This window comes from Adiantum capillus-veneris, chromosome 26 (genome assembly GCF_014529385.1).
Source record: "Adiantum capillus-veneris isolate H3 chromosome 26, ASM1452938v2, whole genome shotgun sequence".
Classification (NCBI taxonomy): Eukaryota; Viridiplantae; Streptophyta; class Polypodiopsida; order Polypodiales; family Pteridaceae; genus Adiantum; species Adiantum capillus-veneris.
In genome coordinates this window covers 41417086-41436425 of record NC_140956.1, presented here as the reverse complement: position 1 = coordinate 41436425, position 19340 = coordinate 41417086, and the positions used below count along the sequence as shown (strand labels likewise).

The 19340-nt window shown below is 39.0% G+C and overlaps 2 protein-coding genes across 2 annotated transcripts in view; both read right to left on the bottom strand.

The window, feature by feature from the left end:
• LOC147423321 (uncharacterized) overlaps positions 1–19340 on the bottom strand; it is a 224154-nt gene that overhangs the window by 16984 nt on the left and 187830 nt on the right. The window lies entirely within an intron of this gene.
• On the bottom strand, positions 12610–19130 carry LOC147423324 (uncharacterized). Its single transcript, XM_086501410.1, has 4 exons — positions 15226–19130; positions 14829–15143; positions 14281–14740; positions 12610–14186 (listed from the first exon to the last, which is right to left on the bottom strand). Exons 1-4 carry the CDS (start codon positions 16344–16346, stop codon positions 13068–13070), a joined length of 3015 nt encoding a protein of 1004 aa, XP_086357536.1. The 5' UTR covers positions 16347–19130; the 3' UTR covers positions 12610–13067.

The window sequence follows — 19340 nt, the reverse complement described above, 5'->3', positions numbered from 1 at the left end:
AAGGGCCGAGATTCCCTCATGGATTATGATTGTGATTTTATGGTGGAAGTCGGTGTGGCTCATTGTTTTTTTTTTTGGGATATGGTTATGTTGTTGAAATTTTTGCAGCCATGTTATGTTCTAAAGTGGTTATGATAGCCCTAGAATGATGGGCGTATATACAATGTATGAGGGGGAAAAAACTCTTATTGAGGGAAAAAATGCCCCGTGGTCGTGCCTCACCCAAGTTGGGTGGAGTGCTCACCCGTGCGATGTGATTGGATTATGGTTTATGATTTTGGGAATGGATCATGAAGTGATCTAGATGGTTTATGGTAGACGTGTGAGGGTAGAGACTGTGTATAGTCTAACTGCGTGGAAAATATTCTTTGTGCATATGGGAAGTGCTATTGTGATTGGACTCATGTGTTATGTTTCTCATGGTAGCGTCGCTACAAGACTAGAATCACCTACATCGCTTAGCCCTAGACTAAAGGGTCTACATAGTTAGTGCATCGGGGGTTGAATGACTTACACGGCTAACGCATCAGGGATTTTGCCTTGGCTTTGCCAAAACACACGGTGCTGGGCATCAAAGAGACATGGCACCTAAACTGGTGTGGTTGGTGTTGATATCCTACCACCTACTGGTACTTGGGATTCTTTCAAAGCTTGGGTTTATGGAGGGAGGCAAAGCGGCCTCAACCTATGTCTAGCTTAGGTAGATCGGAGGTGTTTTGGCTCGCTCCCAACGAATTGAAATTCTCTTTGTTTGTAGTAGAGCAGATATGGATGGGTGGACCGGTCCATCCCTACACAGGGTCCGATGCACTGCTAGTTATTTTGTCATATAATTTTGATGTTATGGTATACCCAGATTTTGTCATTGCATTAATACATGGTTGCTTGTTTCATTTAGATGGAGCATTTAAAGATTCTCTTTTGTTATTTTTCTGATGTCTCTTTGCACTCTATTTCACCCTCCACCATACTCTCTCTCTCTCTCTCTCTTCCCGTAATGTGGTGTACACATATATTCACCCTCCACAACGTTTTATTCTTCTTGAGTATGCTTTCATTTCATAGCACCCATTCAGGGGTAGCACTAGTTGCTAGCTGCCTCTAGATGCAGTCCGGCTCATGGCCTACACTCCATGCTTGATCGGGGTGCTGAGAACTCCTCCCCTTTCAAATGCTTCCACAACTCTGATGTATATGAAAATTATATAAAGATGTAAATTGTATATTTTGTGCATAGACCCCTGGGGAGGGGTATCTCTCACCTGGTATCATAGCCTATGCTTAAGGTTATGGGGATTTCCTTAAGCCCGATACTAGTCGGGTTAGTTATGCATTGTGCATGCAATCGTGCATGCTGTTTGAGAAAGGATATTGTATTCATGATGCATCTATAAGTGATGTTGGTTGATGGTACTTGTTTGAATTGTCTTCTTGGGTGGAAGTGTTTGGTTTGAGTTATGGTGAAGTGGTTAAAGTGTTCAACAACGGCTTTGTAATTTCGTTGAATGTTTGTTTTGTAGTAACAAATGGCTCCCAGAGTGTCATCTGAATGCTTTCTAGGGGAATGAGATTTTGGACATAGTGTTCAACAATCTAGCGACACGATTGTCCAGGGATAAACGGGAACTCTTTTACTTAGAAATCGGGACCAAAATCCTTGGCATGCTAGGAAGCACAACTTGTTGGAAGAGTGTTGATCGTAGTTACCTTACTCGTCACCAAGAACCCTTCCGTAAATTCTTCATCTATATTGACGACAATCCAAGAGATTGGTTTGCCAACCTCATGCTACCTCAACTTAGAATATGGTTAGGCCTAGAAGACATGTTCTACTACTTGGCGATGCTCTCCCAAATATTAAGGATTGCCGAAGTTGCTAAGAAGTTTGAAGCTCTTGCAGCTGTCATAGGAAAATAAAAGTTAGAAGATAACTATAGACCATGTTGTCGTGTGGGAGGTCTAAGGGAATATCCTGTCATGAGAGTTAAAATAATATTTAGAGAGTTAGCTCTCAGACAACCATAATATTGTAATGAAATCATAAAAATCAAATTCTGATGAATAAAAGAAGCATAGACTCAGTTTTGGTTCACATGTGTACTAAGTTTTCTCTCTCCTTGTCTTGTTTTTTAGATGGATCTTTTTAATTGTCTAGATGAATTCCTGAGTGACTTTGCGTAAAGTGTCTTTTTTAATCATGCGATTGGATTCAGTCTCCATTGGGGAATTGAAGTGGTTTGAGTTTTAAAGGGGACTAGGGATTACCTTGTACCGAACACTTACATAGCATGGGAGTTATATGTTGAAGCTCAGCGTGAACACCGAACACAAGTGCCTGATAGGTTTATGACCAACCCACAACTTTGGGTAAAGGAAAAGATCCAGGAAGGCGATGTTAAAGTGCAAGGATATGTTCTTTACCTTAACCTATGTTCTCTTTTGGACATACCGAGTCCTGAACTCATACTTAGTAAGAATGCCCTCATGCTAAACCAAAGATACGGATTTTGTGAGAAGGTCATAATCAGAGTATGGAAGAAGTCAAAAGACGGCAACCAATTCTATTATGTACCCGAGGATTGGTTCAATAGAGTCTATGGATCTATTCTCAAATACAACCCTCATAATATCACCGTTATCTTTGATGACTTTGAGAAACTAAGGTGTATTAGTGACTTTGCCCAAGCACAACCAATGACAGTGAACTTGAGTAGATATTTCTATAGAGGTGATGTAAATGAGAGACATGCTCATGTAAGCTGCTTTAATGGATTACCACCAACGGATGTATCACGAGGAGAGGAATGGTACGAAAAGAAAGACGTGAATTTCAATGCTCAAGTTGAAGTGCTAAACTTTAATACTCAAGATGTGAACAAATATAGGGGTAGGACATCGGTTGTAGGAACCAAAAATTGGTTCATAGGACCCTTTCGTATTTATGTATCTCCCTCGAAACACTATATATCTTTTTGGTCTTCTTCGGTTATAAAAAATTCATTTTGATATAACACTTATTATTTTGAGGATATAATATTTGAGTTTGAATCCTGGTTTTATCATTCTAACTAACTTGAGTGATGGGGTATGTGTAGATGACTGACATCTTACCTTGAGGGATATGGGTGGATATACTCTCCCACCTTATGGTGGAGGAGCATTTCCAAACTAGAGTGGAAGTGCAAAGGCTTGTCACTACCACGCATAATGGGGAAGAGAAGGAAAGGTTGATGTCTACGGATTTATTGTACCTAATATTTTCCGAGCTTGGTATCATTATGTTGCAGGCAACCTCGAGTTTAGACCACCTGAGCATAAACCCTCGCCTGTTGGGAGGATTGAGTGGATACAATCCAAGTTGGAACGAAGATTTTTGTCACTAATCAAATATTGTACATAAATGCTTATGAACTTACCCTTAGACCGACAAAAGAAACATGGATGGCAAGAAACATACTTCCTTTAGTAATGGCTATGGGATGCTTTGACATTGTTATGTTTAGTGTATGGGGCCGTCCGTGCGAAAACAACGATCGACATTCCTTTAGCCCAGTACCTTGGAAGTTGTTCTTTGATTTATTTGGGAAGTCACTAATCTAGAATCCTCGCCATGTAAAAAAATTATACAATGCCTACAATAGACCGCAGTGCCTTGCAGATTGTGAAAATATACATTACTCAGTTGGATGGGACACACCGGATGTGTTTCCAAAAGAATCTGCTTACTTCGATGACTCTTCGGGTACAAGAAGGCAAATGTTTACACCGAAATGGGGGTACTCGTAACAAACAAATCCCTTACTCAGGAATGGTATGACTCACACGCCAATGAAGAAATGTTGTAGCCAAAGATCAAAAAGGATTATTGGGATCACCCATTTGATATACTCAAGGAATGGGACAACTATACTCCATTGGTGGAAGGATGTCACAATGGATATTATCGAGTGCATTATGTCAGAGCCATTAGGATTTATCAGAAGTTTTCGTGACACTTGTATAATTTTTTGAAAAGCCAAAGTTTTGTGATATAGAAATTGGATTAATTTATTTGTTATTCTTTCAAGAAGAACTATCAAAACAAAGTTTATCACTCAGACCATATGAATGAGTTTCTTGAATGTACCCAAGGGACTAGAAATCTGGAATCATACTATCAACATTTCTTAACCCTTGTCATGTATGCTCCAGTAGGGATGACTCAAGAGGTCAAAGTAGCTCGATTCGTATCAGGGTTACATAATCCTATGAAGACTAGACTCCAGTGTCTTCGTCTTACCAATTTTATAGATGTCCTTGATGCAGGCAAACCCATCTAAATAGAGTTATCTACTACCGAAAAGAGGAAACCAGAACCTGTTCCTATTCGTGAAATCAAAACGTCTCGTCTCGAGGAGGAACAAAGGTCTGTAAATCCACAACAAAGAAGAGAGAACTTGTTACGTATGAAAGCCAGGAAGGATCATTTGTGCTACACTTGTTTGATCTTGGTCATCAGTCCAGAGATTGTCCATTTAACAATTCAAGCTTCATAGGATTAGTGGAAAATTATGAACATCGAAATTTTAATCCAAATCGGAACTTTAAAAATTTTAGACCCAGACCACCGAAAATTCAGAGGAACTTCAATCAACAAAACTCTAACCAAAACCAAAGACAACCTCAAAACCAAGGGAATTTTAGACCAGGCAATCCACCTTTTGTTTGGAATGGACTGCCTGCCAACAATAACAACAATGAAAATGTTAACCGTCAACCTCGTCCAAGAGGAGGAGGAAATCAAAGACCTCAAGGAAGACCTCAAGTTAATAGACCTCAAGGGGCTAGAGGTGCGTAATAGGAAGGGGGAGGAGGGTGGTTGGGGTAGCTGCAAACTGTCTACAAATTAGGGGTGGAGGGTTGCACCTCAAGAGGAGTGAAAGCTAGGCAAGGACAGTAAGAGAGAGAGAGAGAGAGAGAGAGAGAGAGAGAGAGAGAGAGAGAGAGAGAGAGAGACGTGCCTCATACGGTGTGTGCATGAGAGGTGCTTTATTCAGTGCATCTCTTACATTCCATCTCTAAGAAGCAACAGAGGAGAAGGCTTCTGCCCGTCTCTAAACGAGCAAATTCAAGAGAGAGAGTGAGTCAAAGAGAATATAAATGCTGCAATTGAACATTAGGGAGTGAATGAATTTTTTTTAGTAATTCAAACCCCAACGGAGTATCAAGGTAACCATTTTACCTTTTTGATCGATTCAGAGAGTACACATTCTTTCATATCTCCTAAGTGCATCAGAAACTTCATTTTTGTCTGAACACCTTGATACAGACCTTACAGTGGAATTAGCTACGAGTAGGAAGGCTAGATCTTCTACTTCAATGGTTAACTTGAATTTTGTTTTGGATGGTCATAATACTTATGCAAACTTCATAGTCTTACCCATAGAAATCTACGATGGAATTCTAGGAATGGATTGGCTTAGCCAATGATGCTCGCATACATTGTAAAGACGCTTCATTGACTTTCAAAAATGACAAAAACTCTAGGGTTACGCTTACTGGGAAACGGGGAAAGCTTAAGTTTAGACTAGTGAACTTTACCAAAATTATGAAGAGTCATAGGAAAAATGAAAGGATTTACGCAATAAAGCTTAACCATAAGGAGAAGAAAATAGATTCACCTGAACCTGAATGGATAACAAAATTTGATGATGTATTTCTCGAAGAACTTTTGCAGCTACCACCCAAGCGTGATGTTAATCATGCAATGGATCTTACTCTAGGATCTCAACCAGATGCCTGTAGACCTTACAAAATGTAAGTACCTGAATCTGTGGAACTCAAGGTGCAATTAACTCAACTCCTTGAACAAGGCTTCATTCAACAGAGCGTTTCTCCATGGAGTACTCCTGTTATCTTTAATCGAAAGAGGGAGGGTACTCTACGTCTTTGTATTGATTATTGTGGATTGAACCAAGTAACAGTGAAGAATACGTATGCAATACCAAGGATTGATGAACTGCTTGACCGAATACACGGGGTTTCTATCTTCACAAAAATTGATCTTAAGTCAGGGTATTACCAAATCCAAATCAAGGAGGAGGATATACCAAAGACAGGATTTAATACTCGTTTTTGACATTATGAATTTACAGTTTTGCCTTTTGGACTTACCAATGCTCCTGCAACTTTTAATCGTCTCATGACCGACGTGTAAGAAGCTAAGTGCTAGATATTGTGGACCTTTTGTAATCACAGAGCGGTTTAATGATCAAGCTTACAGACTCTTGTTACCACCACACATAAAGGTACATGATGTTTTTCACGTCAGCTTACTCAAGATGTATGTACTTGATCTGCAACATATTCTTGATGATTCTCTATTATCTACCTCTATCGATGGAACTTTTGAAGTATATCCTGAAGTGATATTTCAAAGCAGAACCAAGCCTTTATGTAATCCAACCATTATTGAACACCTTGTTAAATGGTCAACATATCCTGAAGAAGATGCCACTTGGGAACGCGATGATGTAATGAGACTAAATTATCCATATTTCATGTCGAGGTGACGACACCTTGAGTTTTTCAAGTGTGGGAGGATGTAAGATTCCCAATTTTTGGGTCTCTTTTAAAAATAAGAAAAATTACCTTTCAATATCTATTTTGTCAAATTCTGATTTAAGATGCTTAATTGACAGTATTGGAAGGTTCTAAAGTAAAAAGCAAGACCGTTTCCATGTTCCAGTAGGTTAGATGAATGTTTGGTTCAGTTTTGAAAAAATCCGCTATTTTTAGCTTTTTCATGCTTTTTATGCTTTTAGGTACTTTTTTGCAAAAAGCAAGGTCGGATCCTTGATCTACGTGGGGAAGCTATGGTTCAATTTTGTAAAAATCTGCTTCTTGTGTGCTTTTCACACTATTTTTAGCATTTCATGATTCTAAATGCTTTTTAGTGAAAAACAAGTCCGCTTTCTTATTCCAGTGGATGAGGGGCACCCGTGGTTCAATTTTAGTTTTTTTTTTTTGGCTTTTAACGCTATTTTTAGCTTTTTGTGCTTTACGGAATTTTTGAAAAGCAATGTGCTTTTTATGATGACCTAATATAAAAATATTAATTTTAGTCTCCGTCAGATTTAAAAATGATCACCGGGAGCAAAAATGAGACCAAACGAGATTGTTACGAGAATTATTTTTATAAAAAGCGGTACCATAAATACGTCAGGGTAGTACGGGAGAGTCATAATTATGTTCGTACATTACGGTGTGGCATATTCTAGCTAAGGTTCCATTAGTTAACCGGATACTGTTCAATTGGCCAATTTTAAAAATTAGATGGTAAATGGGAAAGTTGACTACCAAAAGAAAAGACATGTTTTTAGCAAAGTTCCCAAAAGATTGCAGCTATTGTTGGCTCAAAAACTAGTGCTACCTTCTAGCTTGGGCATCACTTTGACCTGCTACACTTGCCTATGAATTGCCAGTTAGTGCTCAGTTTTTAGTGCCGTCTGTTGCGTCTACTACCGCAAGGCTAAACGTATCTATTATATGGAGTGGTGCAAGCTCTTCATCACCATCTCCATAAGCTCTTCTATCTCTCTCTCTCTCTCTCTCTCTATCTCTCTCTCTCTCTCTCTCAGAATACTCTCTCTCTACTTGCTTACTATCTTCTCTCTCGCTTCACGGTGTACGTGCTCTCCGCAAGCTTTCGTGGTGAATATCTCTACGTAGCTCTCATCACCGCTCTCTTGTGGCAAAGCAAGAAGCCTTTCGACAATCCCTAATAGATTCTAAAGCATGGTGAGAAGATCTAAACTCCATAGCCATCATCTCTCTCTCTCTCTCTCTCTCTCTCTCTCTATATGTCGTTTTTTTGAGTAGTCACCCTCTCGGTGATTGTTTTTTCGTATACGAGTGCATATATGGATTAACCGAGTACATATGAAGTTGCTCCATGATTATTTCATCATGTTTAACACGCTGATTTATGCACATGATGTGTTTATGATCACGTGCGTGCATAAAAATCATTTTTCGTTTCACGTCTTAGAGGCATAGGAACACTGGTTTGGTCATAACTCACAAACCGTTATGAATTAGCACAACCAAATCTTTTGACTCTAGGCTCCTTGGAGAACGACTATACAGATTCACCGGATGGGAAAACCCACTTCACCAATTGAAAAGCTTGATAAAACTTGATGATATATGTATTTAGGTCTCCGTTATCACCTCAAAAATGCGAATTATTAATTGTTCACCCATAATAGGTTTTGCCTACACGTATAAGGGGTGCTACCAAGGGGAAGTACCATATGACATCGTGAGTTAATCGAGCTGTTTATGTATGATTTATGGTTTGTTTTGATGACTTGATTTCAATTATTAGATGCCCATAAACTTATGTGAGAGTATATGGTTAGACAACCGCATATGCATATATGATTAAAGTGGTTTTCTTTTCGGGTTACCATTTGTTGTGTAAGTACCATATGGGTAAAGTGATGTGATAGAGTGCTAGTCTATATTATGGAGCTGAGCTTGACGCATTGGTTTGAGATCAAGTACTTTCATTTGCATGTTTTTCTGCATGCTCCCGAAAATGCCAAAAAGTTATTTTTTGCATATGTGTGGAGTTATGGTTTATGGTTGACCTAAAGGTCGGAGCTGTTTTGCATCATGTTTTTGGTGATGGAATGTAATGTACCCAACATTTTTCAATAAAAGTATTTCATTAACTTTGCAAATAATTTAAGGTTTGCATTTTGTTAAGTCAAAGAGCATTCTAATGGAACTATTGAATTGAAAATCGGATTCTAAAACTACTAATTGTGACCCTTATTCACTTGAAAACAATAGGTTGATGGGAAACATAAGCCTCAAGACTGTAACTAAAGATAAGAGTTGACCTTTTTGGAAAGAGAGAGCAATTTAAGGAAAGGAGAATTATTTTTAGGAAAGAAAGAGGAGGGAGTTAAGTTTAGAGTTTTTGTCTTGAAAGCGAAGCTTCTTTTAAAATTGGAGAACCGAAATCGCACATCGGATTCTGTGTCTGGAAAAAAATAAAAAAAACATTATTTTTTTATTTCTTTTAAAGAGCTGTGAACGTACGCGAACGTATCTCTCTTTGCTTCTCTCTATTCTTAGCTGGCGTTGAGAGCCTATAAAAAGGACCCTCTTCCCTCACTTTCAAGACACACGGACATATACTCTCCGAAGCGCAAGTTCTCTTGCCTTGACGTCGGAGTTACCTTCTCTCTCTCAAGCTCTTACCTTGAAGCCATCTTCATCTCCAAGTTTTCTCTACCATCGTCATGTTGCTCTTTGGATTCTTGAGTTCTCTTTCTCTCTTTCCCTTTCCTCTACCTCGTTACGTTGGCCCCGAAGCGAGTGACCCGAAGCTCGAAGGATGCTCATGTCGTTCCATCTTCATGGAAGGTGCAAAAGAAAATATAATTATGACGCTAGGTTCATTTGAGGTACACTTGGTTCAATCTATAATAACAAAAATATTGCATGTATGGTTCTTAGTTTTATGTTACATTTTTTACATATAGGTCGATAAAGAAAATTTTGAAATCCTTCATTGGATTTTTAGTCAAACCTAGATTCCTTCTATCAACACTGACCAAAAAAATGGAGGTGTGCTTTCAGTGAAAGGATTTGGTGATTACAAAGTCAAATGGCACATGGCAGGTGACTTAAAGACTCTTAAGTGCATGTACAACATAACACACGGTGCATCTGTGGAAAATCCATGTTTATACTGTATGGCCAATGCTGCACAATCTCTTGAGAGTATGCAATGGAGTAGAGTTCCCAATAGACATCTTCAAGATGAATCTTTTCAGCCAATGTTTAAAATTCCTCTATGTAGAGTTCATGTTTGTACACTCCATACACTCTGCAGAATAATTGAAAAGGTGGTTCATTTGTACGTATGTTTTGCATGGACCTTAAAGCCGGTGAGTGAGTCAAAAAGAGTCATTACAGCCTTAGAGGAAGTTCTCTCAGACTTTGGTTTGCATGGATGCAATGTCAAAATCAAAGAGGACCCTAAGATGTCTCACGGTTGTTACAAGGTACCAAGGAAAGTGTCAATAGGTGGTGTGAAGGCCATAATGTTTCTTGGGTTTAGACTCAAAGATTCTAATAGAGAGGAAAAGAGAATCGAGTTCAACAAATGGAAACAGTTACATAGAGTGGTTAAAGACAATGCTGGTGGTGGAAAAATCCAAAATCACAAGGCAAACGTGTGGAAATAACTCGATAAAATATTCCACTATGTTGAGCAGCATTCGTGGGACGAAAGTAAGCTCACATTTTTTCAAGCAGCCTTGCTGGATTGGAAGAAGGATTACCTCGCAGGGTGGGGTGGGAAACATATCACTATGAGTTAGCATGTTCCATATGGAAACAATATATGCTCCATAAATTCCTACTCTATTCACCATTTTGTTTTATTTCAAGGCAACACATAATGTTCAACCATGGTCCTTATTTTGTCAAAACATACGGCTTGTTGTCAATATGGTCCACACAAGGCATGGAAAAGACGCACTACATGCCAAGAGCAAGTTACTTTAAGCACACAAGACACGGTGGAGGATAAGATGGAGCCAATAGCCTATTAGAGTTACACCAATGGACTTATAGACGACTTATACATAGAGCAAGGCAGAAAGAGCTTCTTAAGAGTTCAAAAATTACATGTTATTTACAACTCATCCACAAAGAGAGGAAGCAAAGGGCGTGGGGCAACTCAAATGCGGGGGAGCACCATGCAAGGTGGCGACAATCACGAGTCCGGAGTGGGAGAATATGGTCATGATCCCATCGTTTTTATTCTCTTCATTGCACCCCCTTCTTCCTCATTGTGTACCTCTTCGACGTGCACACCCCTTAGCTGAATTCTTTCCTCTGTTTTGATAGCAGAATCCGCGCGGGCATCAAGCATCTTCTATCCCTTAAAAATAGCCTTTTGTTGTATGGATCTAAGATCTTTGGCTGTTTGACTCTTGTTGCTAGGGCATGAGCTGTGTACAACATGAAATAGGGGGCTCTGAGTGCTTGGCACCCATACCCAATGCCAAAAGGCATAGAGAAAACTGTTTCTCCATCAGGATTATCCTTTCTGCGTTTAGTGGTGCGTGATGCCCACCACACAATATTGTAATAACTTTCATTGCAAACAAAGGGAATTTTGCATTATCCTCAGAGTATTCCTTGTGGTATATTTTGCATTATCCTCTCTGCTCCTCTGTTGGCAAATTGGCTTCTCCAGACTTTGCTTCGTTGAATATATCTTTGATCAGTTGACCCCTTGAAGTGAACTGTGTGTCGTGCACAAATATGTCAGCAATACATGTTTGTCCACTCCATCCTCCACAAATCTCATGCATGTCTCACAAAAATTTGCAATTACAACAAAGCAGTAGTCCTCCCATATATTCAGCTCATGCATAATATATGTGAGGAGAATGTAGTGCACCTTGTCGGCCATAGAAAAACTGGGAGTGCAATTCAGAGGCAAAGACCCTTCCTCATTTGGGCTTTCTTGCTTGCTTCCAAGTGCTGCATTTGCAAGAGAAGCAAGAGTTAAGCCTGCATCAAACGTCTCCTTTCAATACCTATAGCCACTCTTCTTCTGGGTCAAGCTGTAACTCCACGTCCTCTACCTCTTCCTCGTGTGCCAATGGGCAACTACCAAAATTTGATGAGACTGGGAAGTCTCCAACTCACTATCCGTCAACAAGTACAAGTAACACACATGCCCATGTGGTTGAATTCCACTAAGTGACACCTTTTAGAGTGCTTAGGACATCTTTCTTTGACAAGCAATGCATTGGAGGGACACTTTTCCAGACAGTGATTCAACCTTCTTGCAGTACTCTTCTCAGGGTCAAGATGGGGATTTAACATTTGCGAGTTTTTCATTTCAAGTTTTTTTGATAATTTTAGCAATCTTTAGAGTTTTTTTAACCAAATATGTGTCATAGCATAAAGTATCTATTTAATGTAATTTTCAATCGTCATAAGACTCCATATATGTGTGGTTGACGGAGAGAGAAAGTATAAATTCTAGAGAGATAGTATTTATGCGAGTTACCATTGGAAGAAGAGATCATAAATCCTTGAGAGAGAGAGAGAGAGTGACTTCTCTTCTAGAGAGAGAAAGTAAAATCATAGAGTTGTATATCACTACGCAGAGAGAGAGAGAGAGAGAGAGAGAGAGAGAGAGAGAGAGAGAGAGAGAGAGAGAGAGAGAGAGAGAGAGAGAGAGAGAGAGAGAGAGAGAGACCGAGAGGGCATAACGACGGAAAAAATGTAAACAAATAAAATCACCATTTCACAACTCATGCCATTAGAGTCAAATATGCTCGCAACGCATGTGATCAGAGTCAAATAATCCACAGCATATAAACATGCGATAAAGTAAAAAATCATGCAGAATAGAGACAACACTAATTTCAGAGTTAAATATAATCCACAGCATATATAAATGTGATGAAGTAAAAAATAATGCCAGATAGAGACAATACTATTTTTCCCAAGCAATTGCTTTTTGAAACAACATAAGTTTGAGGATGTAAGTACATTCGCAAAACTACCACAGAATAAGATCAAAATTAGAGTACAAAAAAGGATAGTCGCCATAAATGTAATGGTCACTCTAAAAGGCAAGTAATTTGCTCCCAAATAGCTTGCAAGATGCTTCATATCTTTTGCTTGAAATTTGAAATCTTTTGTTGCATAAACAATGTTTTTTCAAGATAAATAATCACAAGTATAATAAACCAAAATAAATACAGAAAAACACTTTCATATCATAGATCAATATTCTAGTTGAGTGAAAGAAGCATACCAAACCAGTTGTAATTAAATGGAGGGAGAAATCATCCTTGGTTGTCCAAGAATAAAAGCGATGTCCATTGGTGAGAGGGTTGGCTGATGAATAATCATGTGCTCCTTAGGTTCAAGTCCGAGCACTTTTGTGTACACATAGTACATATGTTTGCATGCCAAAAAGGATTTGTTGGTATTCTCTTGCTTCTGAAAATCCGGACACGTGCATGCTGGACTCTGTTTTATATAATCTCATAACTATTTTCAGTGAGAACTCGGAAAATTACATGCTCTTGAGACCTTTTCACTTCATCCAAAAATATAATTGTCATACTATTACATACTTCCAATTTCTTCATGGCCTCTTTAGAGATTCCATGCCTCCACTTTTTCTTCCTCGAGCTGCCACCACCTTCTTTGCAGTCGCCAGCAAGAGGTTGTGGATTTACCATTGAATTATCTGTCCGAAATCCACTCTGATGCAGCGCGGCAAGTTCCTGTGTGGAGATATCTGTCCCTCTTGCTACTGGCCAAACATTTGGAGCAGGAGGTAAATCTTTGACTTGTCTTTTGATTGATTGGGTATGCAAAATATCATGATTACAAAACCATAACCATTGCTCGATTGTTTTACCCTTGAACATTCTTTCGGACCATATACATGGAGCAACAAGACCAATTGAGCGACTATGCAAGATATTGTCACAATTTTTTCTCCCTACTGTTCCAAAACATTTTCTTTGACTTTGAATGGGCATTCTCCTGAGGGCCCACTGAGTGCGTGGCACATCACTCTCAAACACATTGTTTGTTTTAGATGACAAAGGTGTGGTTGTTTCTTTTTGAGATCCAATATCATCATCACTGTCACTAATTTGCAGCGGAATGTTAGAAATACCTGGTCCTTGGGTATCAAACTTGATTTTTTTTGGTCGACCGCGATGGTTTCGTTGCTTAGATTCCATGACATATTCCGGCCGATGGGAGCTACTTGTTCCTGTTCTGCCCCTCTTTTTGCGTTGTACTGTTTCTTTGTCTCCATGCAAAATTGGCTGCGCATACATGGGAGTCCCTACAACAGCCTCGTGTAATAGATGGGCCACGTTGGTTGGAGTTGGAGTTTGCTGAGATTCAACTCGAGAAAGCAAGGTCTTCATTGTGGGACCCGTTTCTATATAACGCCCAGTAGTATATCCCAAACGCTTTGCACATTGAATATATGAGTTTATAACATCTGTTACACATGCATCATACAAGGATATTTTTCCCTTTCCACCTTCACCTGCTAACCAACTGGCATGTACACTTTCTGATAAATTAACATTGGGAATTTGTGCCCGCTCCCACGAACTTAGACCACCCTATGAAATGCAAAAAAACATGAATTAAAATTTATAAATTTCATGTATGAAAAGAATTTTTTCTAAAAATATAGATTGTCATAAAGGTACTTACATCTGTTCCAATTCCTCCCCAGTGTGAAATTCGTTGCTCCCACCATTTAAACCATCTGCTCACTCTTGTGATGCTCTCTGTAGATAGATGTTGTCTCCACCACTTTTGAATTGAAAGTGCCTTTTGAGATGCAAGCACAATGGTCTTACAATCTCTCCAGTTGTGTTGATTTGTTAGATGGTGAGGTATCCACTTTTTAGCATATTTGTGGAGACTCTGCTCCCAATGAAATAGGCATGATCGTTCACGTCCCTCCATGATATTATCTGGCCCGCCATTGAAGACTGTTCGAATAGCATTCCAATTTGCACCAGCTTCATCAGACATAAAACCTGCAAAGTCAGCTGCACCATGTCCGTACTTTTCCATTGTTGAATTAAGGCTCTCCCAAAAAATAACTTGAGTCTTTGCATCCTCCTCTTTAGTTTCACATATAGCAATTATTTGTAGTGATCGTATGCTGCAAGATATTCAACATAAACATTTTCACACATCTTCTTTTATTTAATGATAAAAAAATACGAGATATTTAAATACTTAAAGATTACCTTGGATCATAAACTGAGCACGACATTGTTGCCCATCCATCTATTCTATGGGTAAAATCAAAATGTACCCACACATTTCTCAAGTCACCAGTTTCAGTTCTTTTCATCCGATTTACTAGATCAATCCCAGAACCTGGTCCTTTAGTGGACATTTTAAATAGGAAGCACTTGTCATCCTCTTCACCCTGTCCGGGGAATTTACTCCCATGAAAAAAAGGAAACATGCACTTTTTTTGAAGCAATAAAATATTATCATATCCATCCCCAATAACAACACCTTGACTCTTTCTCTCCTTTGAAACAATTGAAGAAAACCTACACGATGCATCACAAGAAGGTTAAATTTATAATAGTTAAAAAATTAACAAATTCAAAGAACCAAATTGAGTTTTCTTACCCTTTGGTTTGAACCAGTGGCATCATTTCTTCCAAAAAATCATTGAATTGTACATCGGATGTAGCTTCAGCTTCCTCACCAATCAAGGAGTGAAGAACAAGTTGTTGAGCCACCAACATTTGAATTTTTCTTGGGCCACCCTTTTCTATTTTTAGTACTGCACCTACCAGTTTCCGCACTCTTGAAATAGTAGCCCTAGAGGTTCCTGCCTTAACATTATGACAATGTTTACCAACATGTATTGCCAGTCGCGACATTGTACCATCTCTAGGCAAAACATAATAGATTTTGCAGGGACAAGCAGCAACACAAGTAACAACCTTCTGACAATAATGATAAGTTATTGTTGTATTCTCTTCCATTGCAAGGTAGTCCTTTTTCACCTGTCTGTCCAAATATCCATGAAAATCTCTACTATTGAATTCTTGTTCCTTAATATGATGAGGACACGTTGAATAATTACACTGCATGAATCCCAAACAGTGGCTTAGACGAATTGTGCATGCTATTGCCATGGTTGTCACAGATGGGCGAGTCCACAAGTGACCATCAAAGCGTTGTTCCATCCCTGTCATTCGTTTTGTTTTATCCTGAGTCGCAGGTAACTCAAAACACAAATTTTCATCATAATGTTGTGGAAGTTCAGAAACTTGCAAAGGAGCTCCACATAATGTTAATAGATCATTTAACTTTTTTGCCCCTGGATTTTGTTGAATCCAAATGACGATTGACTGAGTTTTGAGCTGTCCTATATCGTCACCACTACTTTCAAGATGCACAATGCTTAAAACATCTTCAGATATCTCTTTGTCATTTCCTTTCTCATTGTCATATACCTGTATAAATGTGTCTGAATGAAGCATCTCAAACAAGCTCGAAAAAGAACCATCTATTAAGAAATGCTGATGAACTTCTATATCCCACTGTGGTTGCAGCAAGACTTTTGTTAGGCCACAATCACTTTCAATAAGAGCAGATAGTGACTGAAAATGGCAAGATGGAGGCAGCAAACTCTGCAAATAGTAAGCACTAAGCAACAATGAGTTTCCCTTCAACTGAATATCACGGTTGACTATCTGACCACCAACCTTCCAAGTTATTGTTACTTTCATGTTGGACATATTCTCTCAAGCAACAAATTACAGGGTGGAGATGCGAGAAAACTGTGGTGGATTAAGTGAAGGTGGTGAAGGTTAATGAAAGTTAAAGATAAAGTGAAGGTTAATGAAACTGGTGAAAGTTAATGAAAGATGTGAAGGTTAATGAAAGTGAAAGATTGGTAGGTAGACGAAAAGACAGTTGCATAAGATCTTGTGACAGCTCAAAGAATAATGAAAATCATAATTGAAGACGTGCATTTAATATATGATGGTTCTGAATGTATGTGCAGTGGAATATGTCATCAAATTTGAGGGGCCATTTAATTTCTAAATGGTGGTTCAAGGACTGCATTTAATGCAGTCTAATAGTGTCTTCATCTTTTGTGTATGTGTGTGTGTGTGTGTGTGTGTGTATATATGTATCAGCTCAATTAAGTTTGTAAATCCATATATGAATCTAAGATATGGTAGATTTTTGGGAAACTCGATTGACTTAGGAGAGAATAGGAGCAGAGCGTCCATGGAAGAGACTGTAAACCAAGGGAAACCATTAGAAACTATTGCGAAAGAAGTGACAGACACTTACTCCGATTCAAGCTCAGATATGTCTTCTTTTTAGTTTACTGCTGGGAAGAAAACAATATTAAGGATTTGGTATGGACTACCCATGCTATATTTGAACGCCCTAGAAAATTATGTACATTTTCAAAATCAAGGAAAGGGACTAGCAGAACTTCTCGCTCATCTCCTTAGGGATTGTTACAACAATAATTTTGTCACGATGAATTCGAAGAAGTTTGAACAAACCAAGTACTAGGGACACTCAATGCATGAAGTGATCATGGAAACCTAACAAGAAATTGATCAAGATGTGGATCCAAATGCTAGATCTTATGAGAGCATGGCTAATCAATGAGGAAGCACAGCAAAGGAGTAGCCACCTCAATGATACCAACAAAGAAAGAAAGGAAAAAACCACCTATAATAGGGGAAAAATGAGTGACATGAGGACGAGAAGAGGTCCAAATGAGTCACACTTACCAAATAGCTGGTTTGAGGGATTAATGGGAGAGACACTCGCTCAAATGGTGCTGAACACAATCGTAGAGTCAGACCAACAGATTTTCAAAAGTGGGTTAAAAAATATAGTGGGATATGGCACAGCAAAGGAGTAGCCACCTCAATGATACCAACAAAGAAAGAAAGGAAAAAACCACCTATAATAGGGGAAAAATGAGTGACATGAGGACGAGAAGAGGTCCAAATGAGTCACACTTACCAAATAGCTGGTTTGAGGGATTAATGGGAGAGACACTCGCTCAAATGGTGCTGAACACAATCGTAGAGTCAGACCAACAGATTTTCAAAAGTGGGTTAAAAAATATAGTGGGATATGGGACCTATATAACCATTTGGCCAGCTTTAGATAGGTTTTGAGAGTTGAGCACATAATTGATTTCCATACACTGCTTGAGGGATTTGGGATGACCTTGGAGGGTAAAGCCTTGACTTGGTTCCAGACCATACCTCCTGGATCGATCACCGACTTGCCAACTTTGGCCATGAGATTTGTTGTTACTTGTTCTAAAATGGGCATTATGGATAGTAATGTGGCTCAAATCTATAGTTTCAAACAAAAACAACGAGAAACTGCCAGTGATAGTGTGACTTGAATGAGGTAGTACATTAAGAGATGCGTGGAGTTGGAGATTCCAACCGAGGAAAGACTAGTCTCACTATTTCTAGAGGAGCTATTAAACAAAGATTTGCATGTTATTTTGTATAGCGAAAAACACATGACTTGGGAAACATGCAGTTTAGATGCGATTGACTTGAATAATAATTGTGAGATCTTCAATGACGAAAGCAAAGCTAAAGATACTCAAAGCGATCAAAACACATCCACTGTGCTAGCACAAGTAGGATCAATAGATACAGCTCCTGCCAATGCAATAGAGGACATGCTTAAACACATGAACAATATGATGAACAACATGCAAAGAATGCCAATACAAGGCCATGTGTAGGGACAAAATTAGGGACAAACTATGGGACAACAAAGGAAATTAAAATGGTGCTCCATTGAAGGGAAATAGACAAATCATGAGACAAATGAGGGCTATTACAAGCCAATATGTGATGGAAATGTTCAGTATGTGCCAACAATGAGGCCGTAGGGGCAACCCATATATAGATACCCACCCAATACGGCACCCATGCAAAGATCACCCATGAATGTGGAGCGACCTCAACGAGTATAAGGTGAGAAAACTCCACTTCTAGGGAATAGACCTATACTGATCAAGTACAGGGTGTATGAGGAACATGAATTAGTACTCGTTACTCCATATCCTAAGACTAGTTCAGTAACAATGGGGATAGAAGAAGCATGGTATAACCAACCTACTCCAAACCCTATCAAGCCAATGTGCCAAGCACCCACTGATACAACACCTCTTTCTTTTATTGCAAACTAGGGAGCAAGACCACGGTAGCCAATTCCCAAACCACAAAGTGCAAATTGTCACAGCTGTGGAGCGGATGACCATTGGAAAAATGACTTTCCAAAACCAGATAAAAATGTGAGACCTATATAGGCATATTGTGGAGCGTGTGGATGCAAGGGTGGACACTTTCCTGAGGACTATCCTAGGAATCCAACAAACAAAGGGAAAAATGCTTTAAACATAGTTCAAATGATGAATAGAGTACAAACCAAGCAAAAAAACTGAAAAACGCAAATGGATCAGATAAATCCAGCAATTCCTCCAAAAACTCCAGGAAAGAAAGACGCAAAAGATACAAACTCAAGAGACAAAAACAACAAAAGTAAATCAACTGAAGGAGACTGAAGAAAAAATACAGACTCCTTCAACAAAATTTACGTAACTCGAACCAAATAGACTGGATTTGTTCTGGTTGACAAAATCTACATACCAACCAGTGCAACTTTTCAAGCTTTTCAAGCTCGACTAAAAGTCGGGAAAACGTTGGAAGACCAATGAAAAAACTATC

Excerpts from the sequence above, each read along its gene's own strand:
- LOC147423324 (XM_086501410.1), bottom strand. The coding sequence starts at position 16,346 with ATGTCCAACATGAAAGTAACAATAACTTGGAAGGTTGGTGGTCAGATA. Across the intron at positions 14,741-14,828 it reads TGCTCAGTTTATGATCCAAG|CATACGATCACTACAAATAA; the intron begins GTAATCTTTAAG and ends AATATCTTGCAG. Across the intron at positions 14,187-14,280 it reads GGGGAGGAATTGGAACAGAT|GGTGGTCTAAGTTCGTGGGA; the intron begins GTAAGTACCTTT and ends TGCATTTCATAG.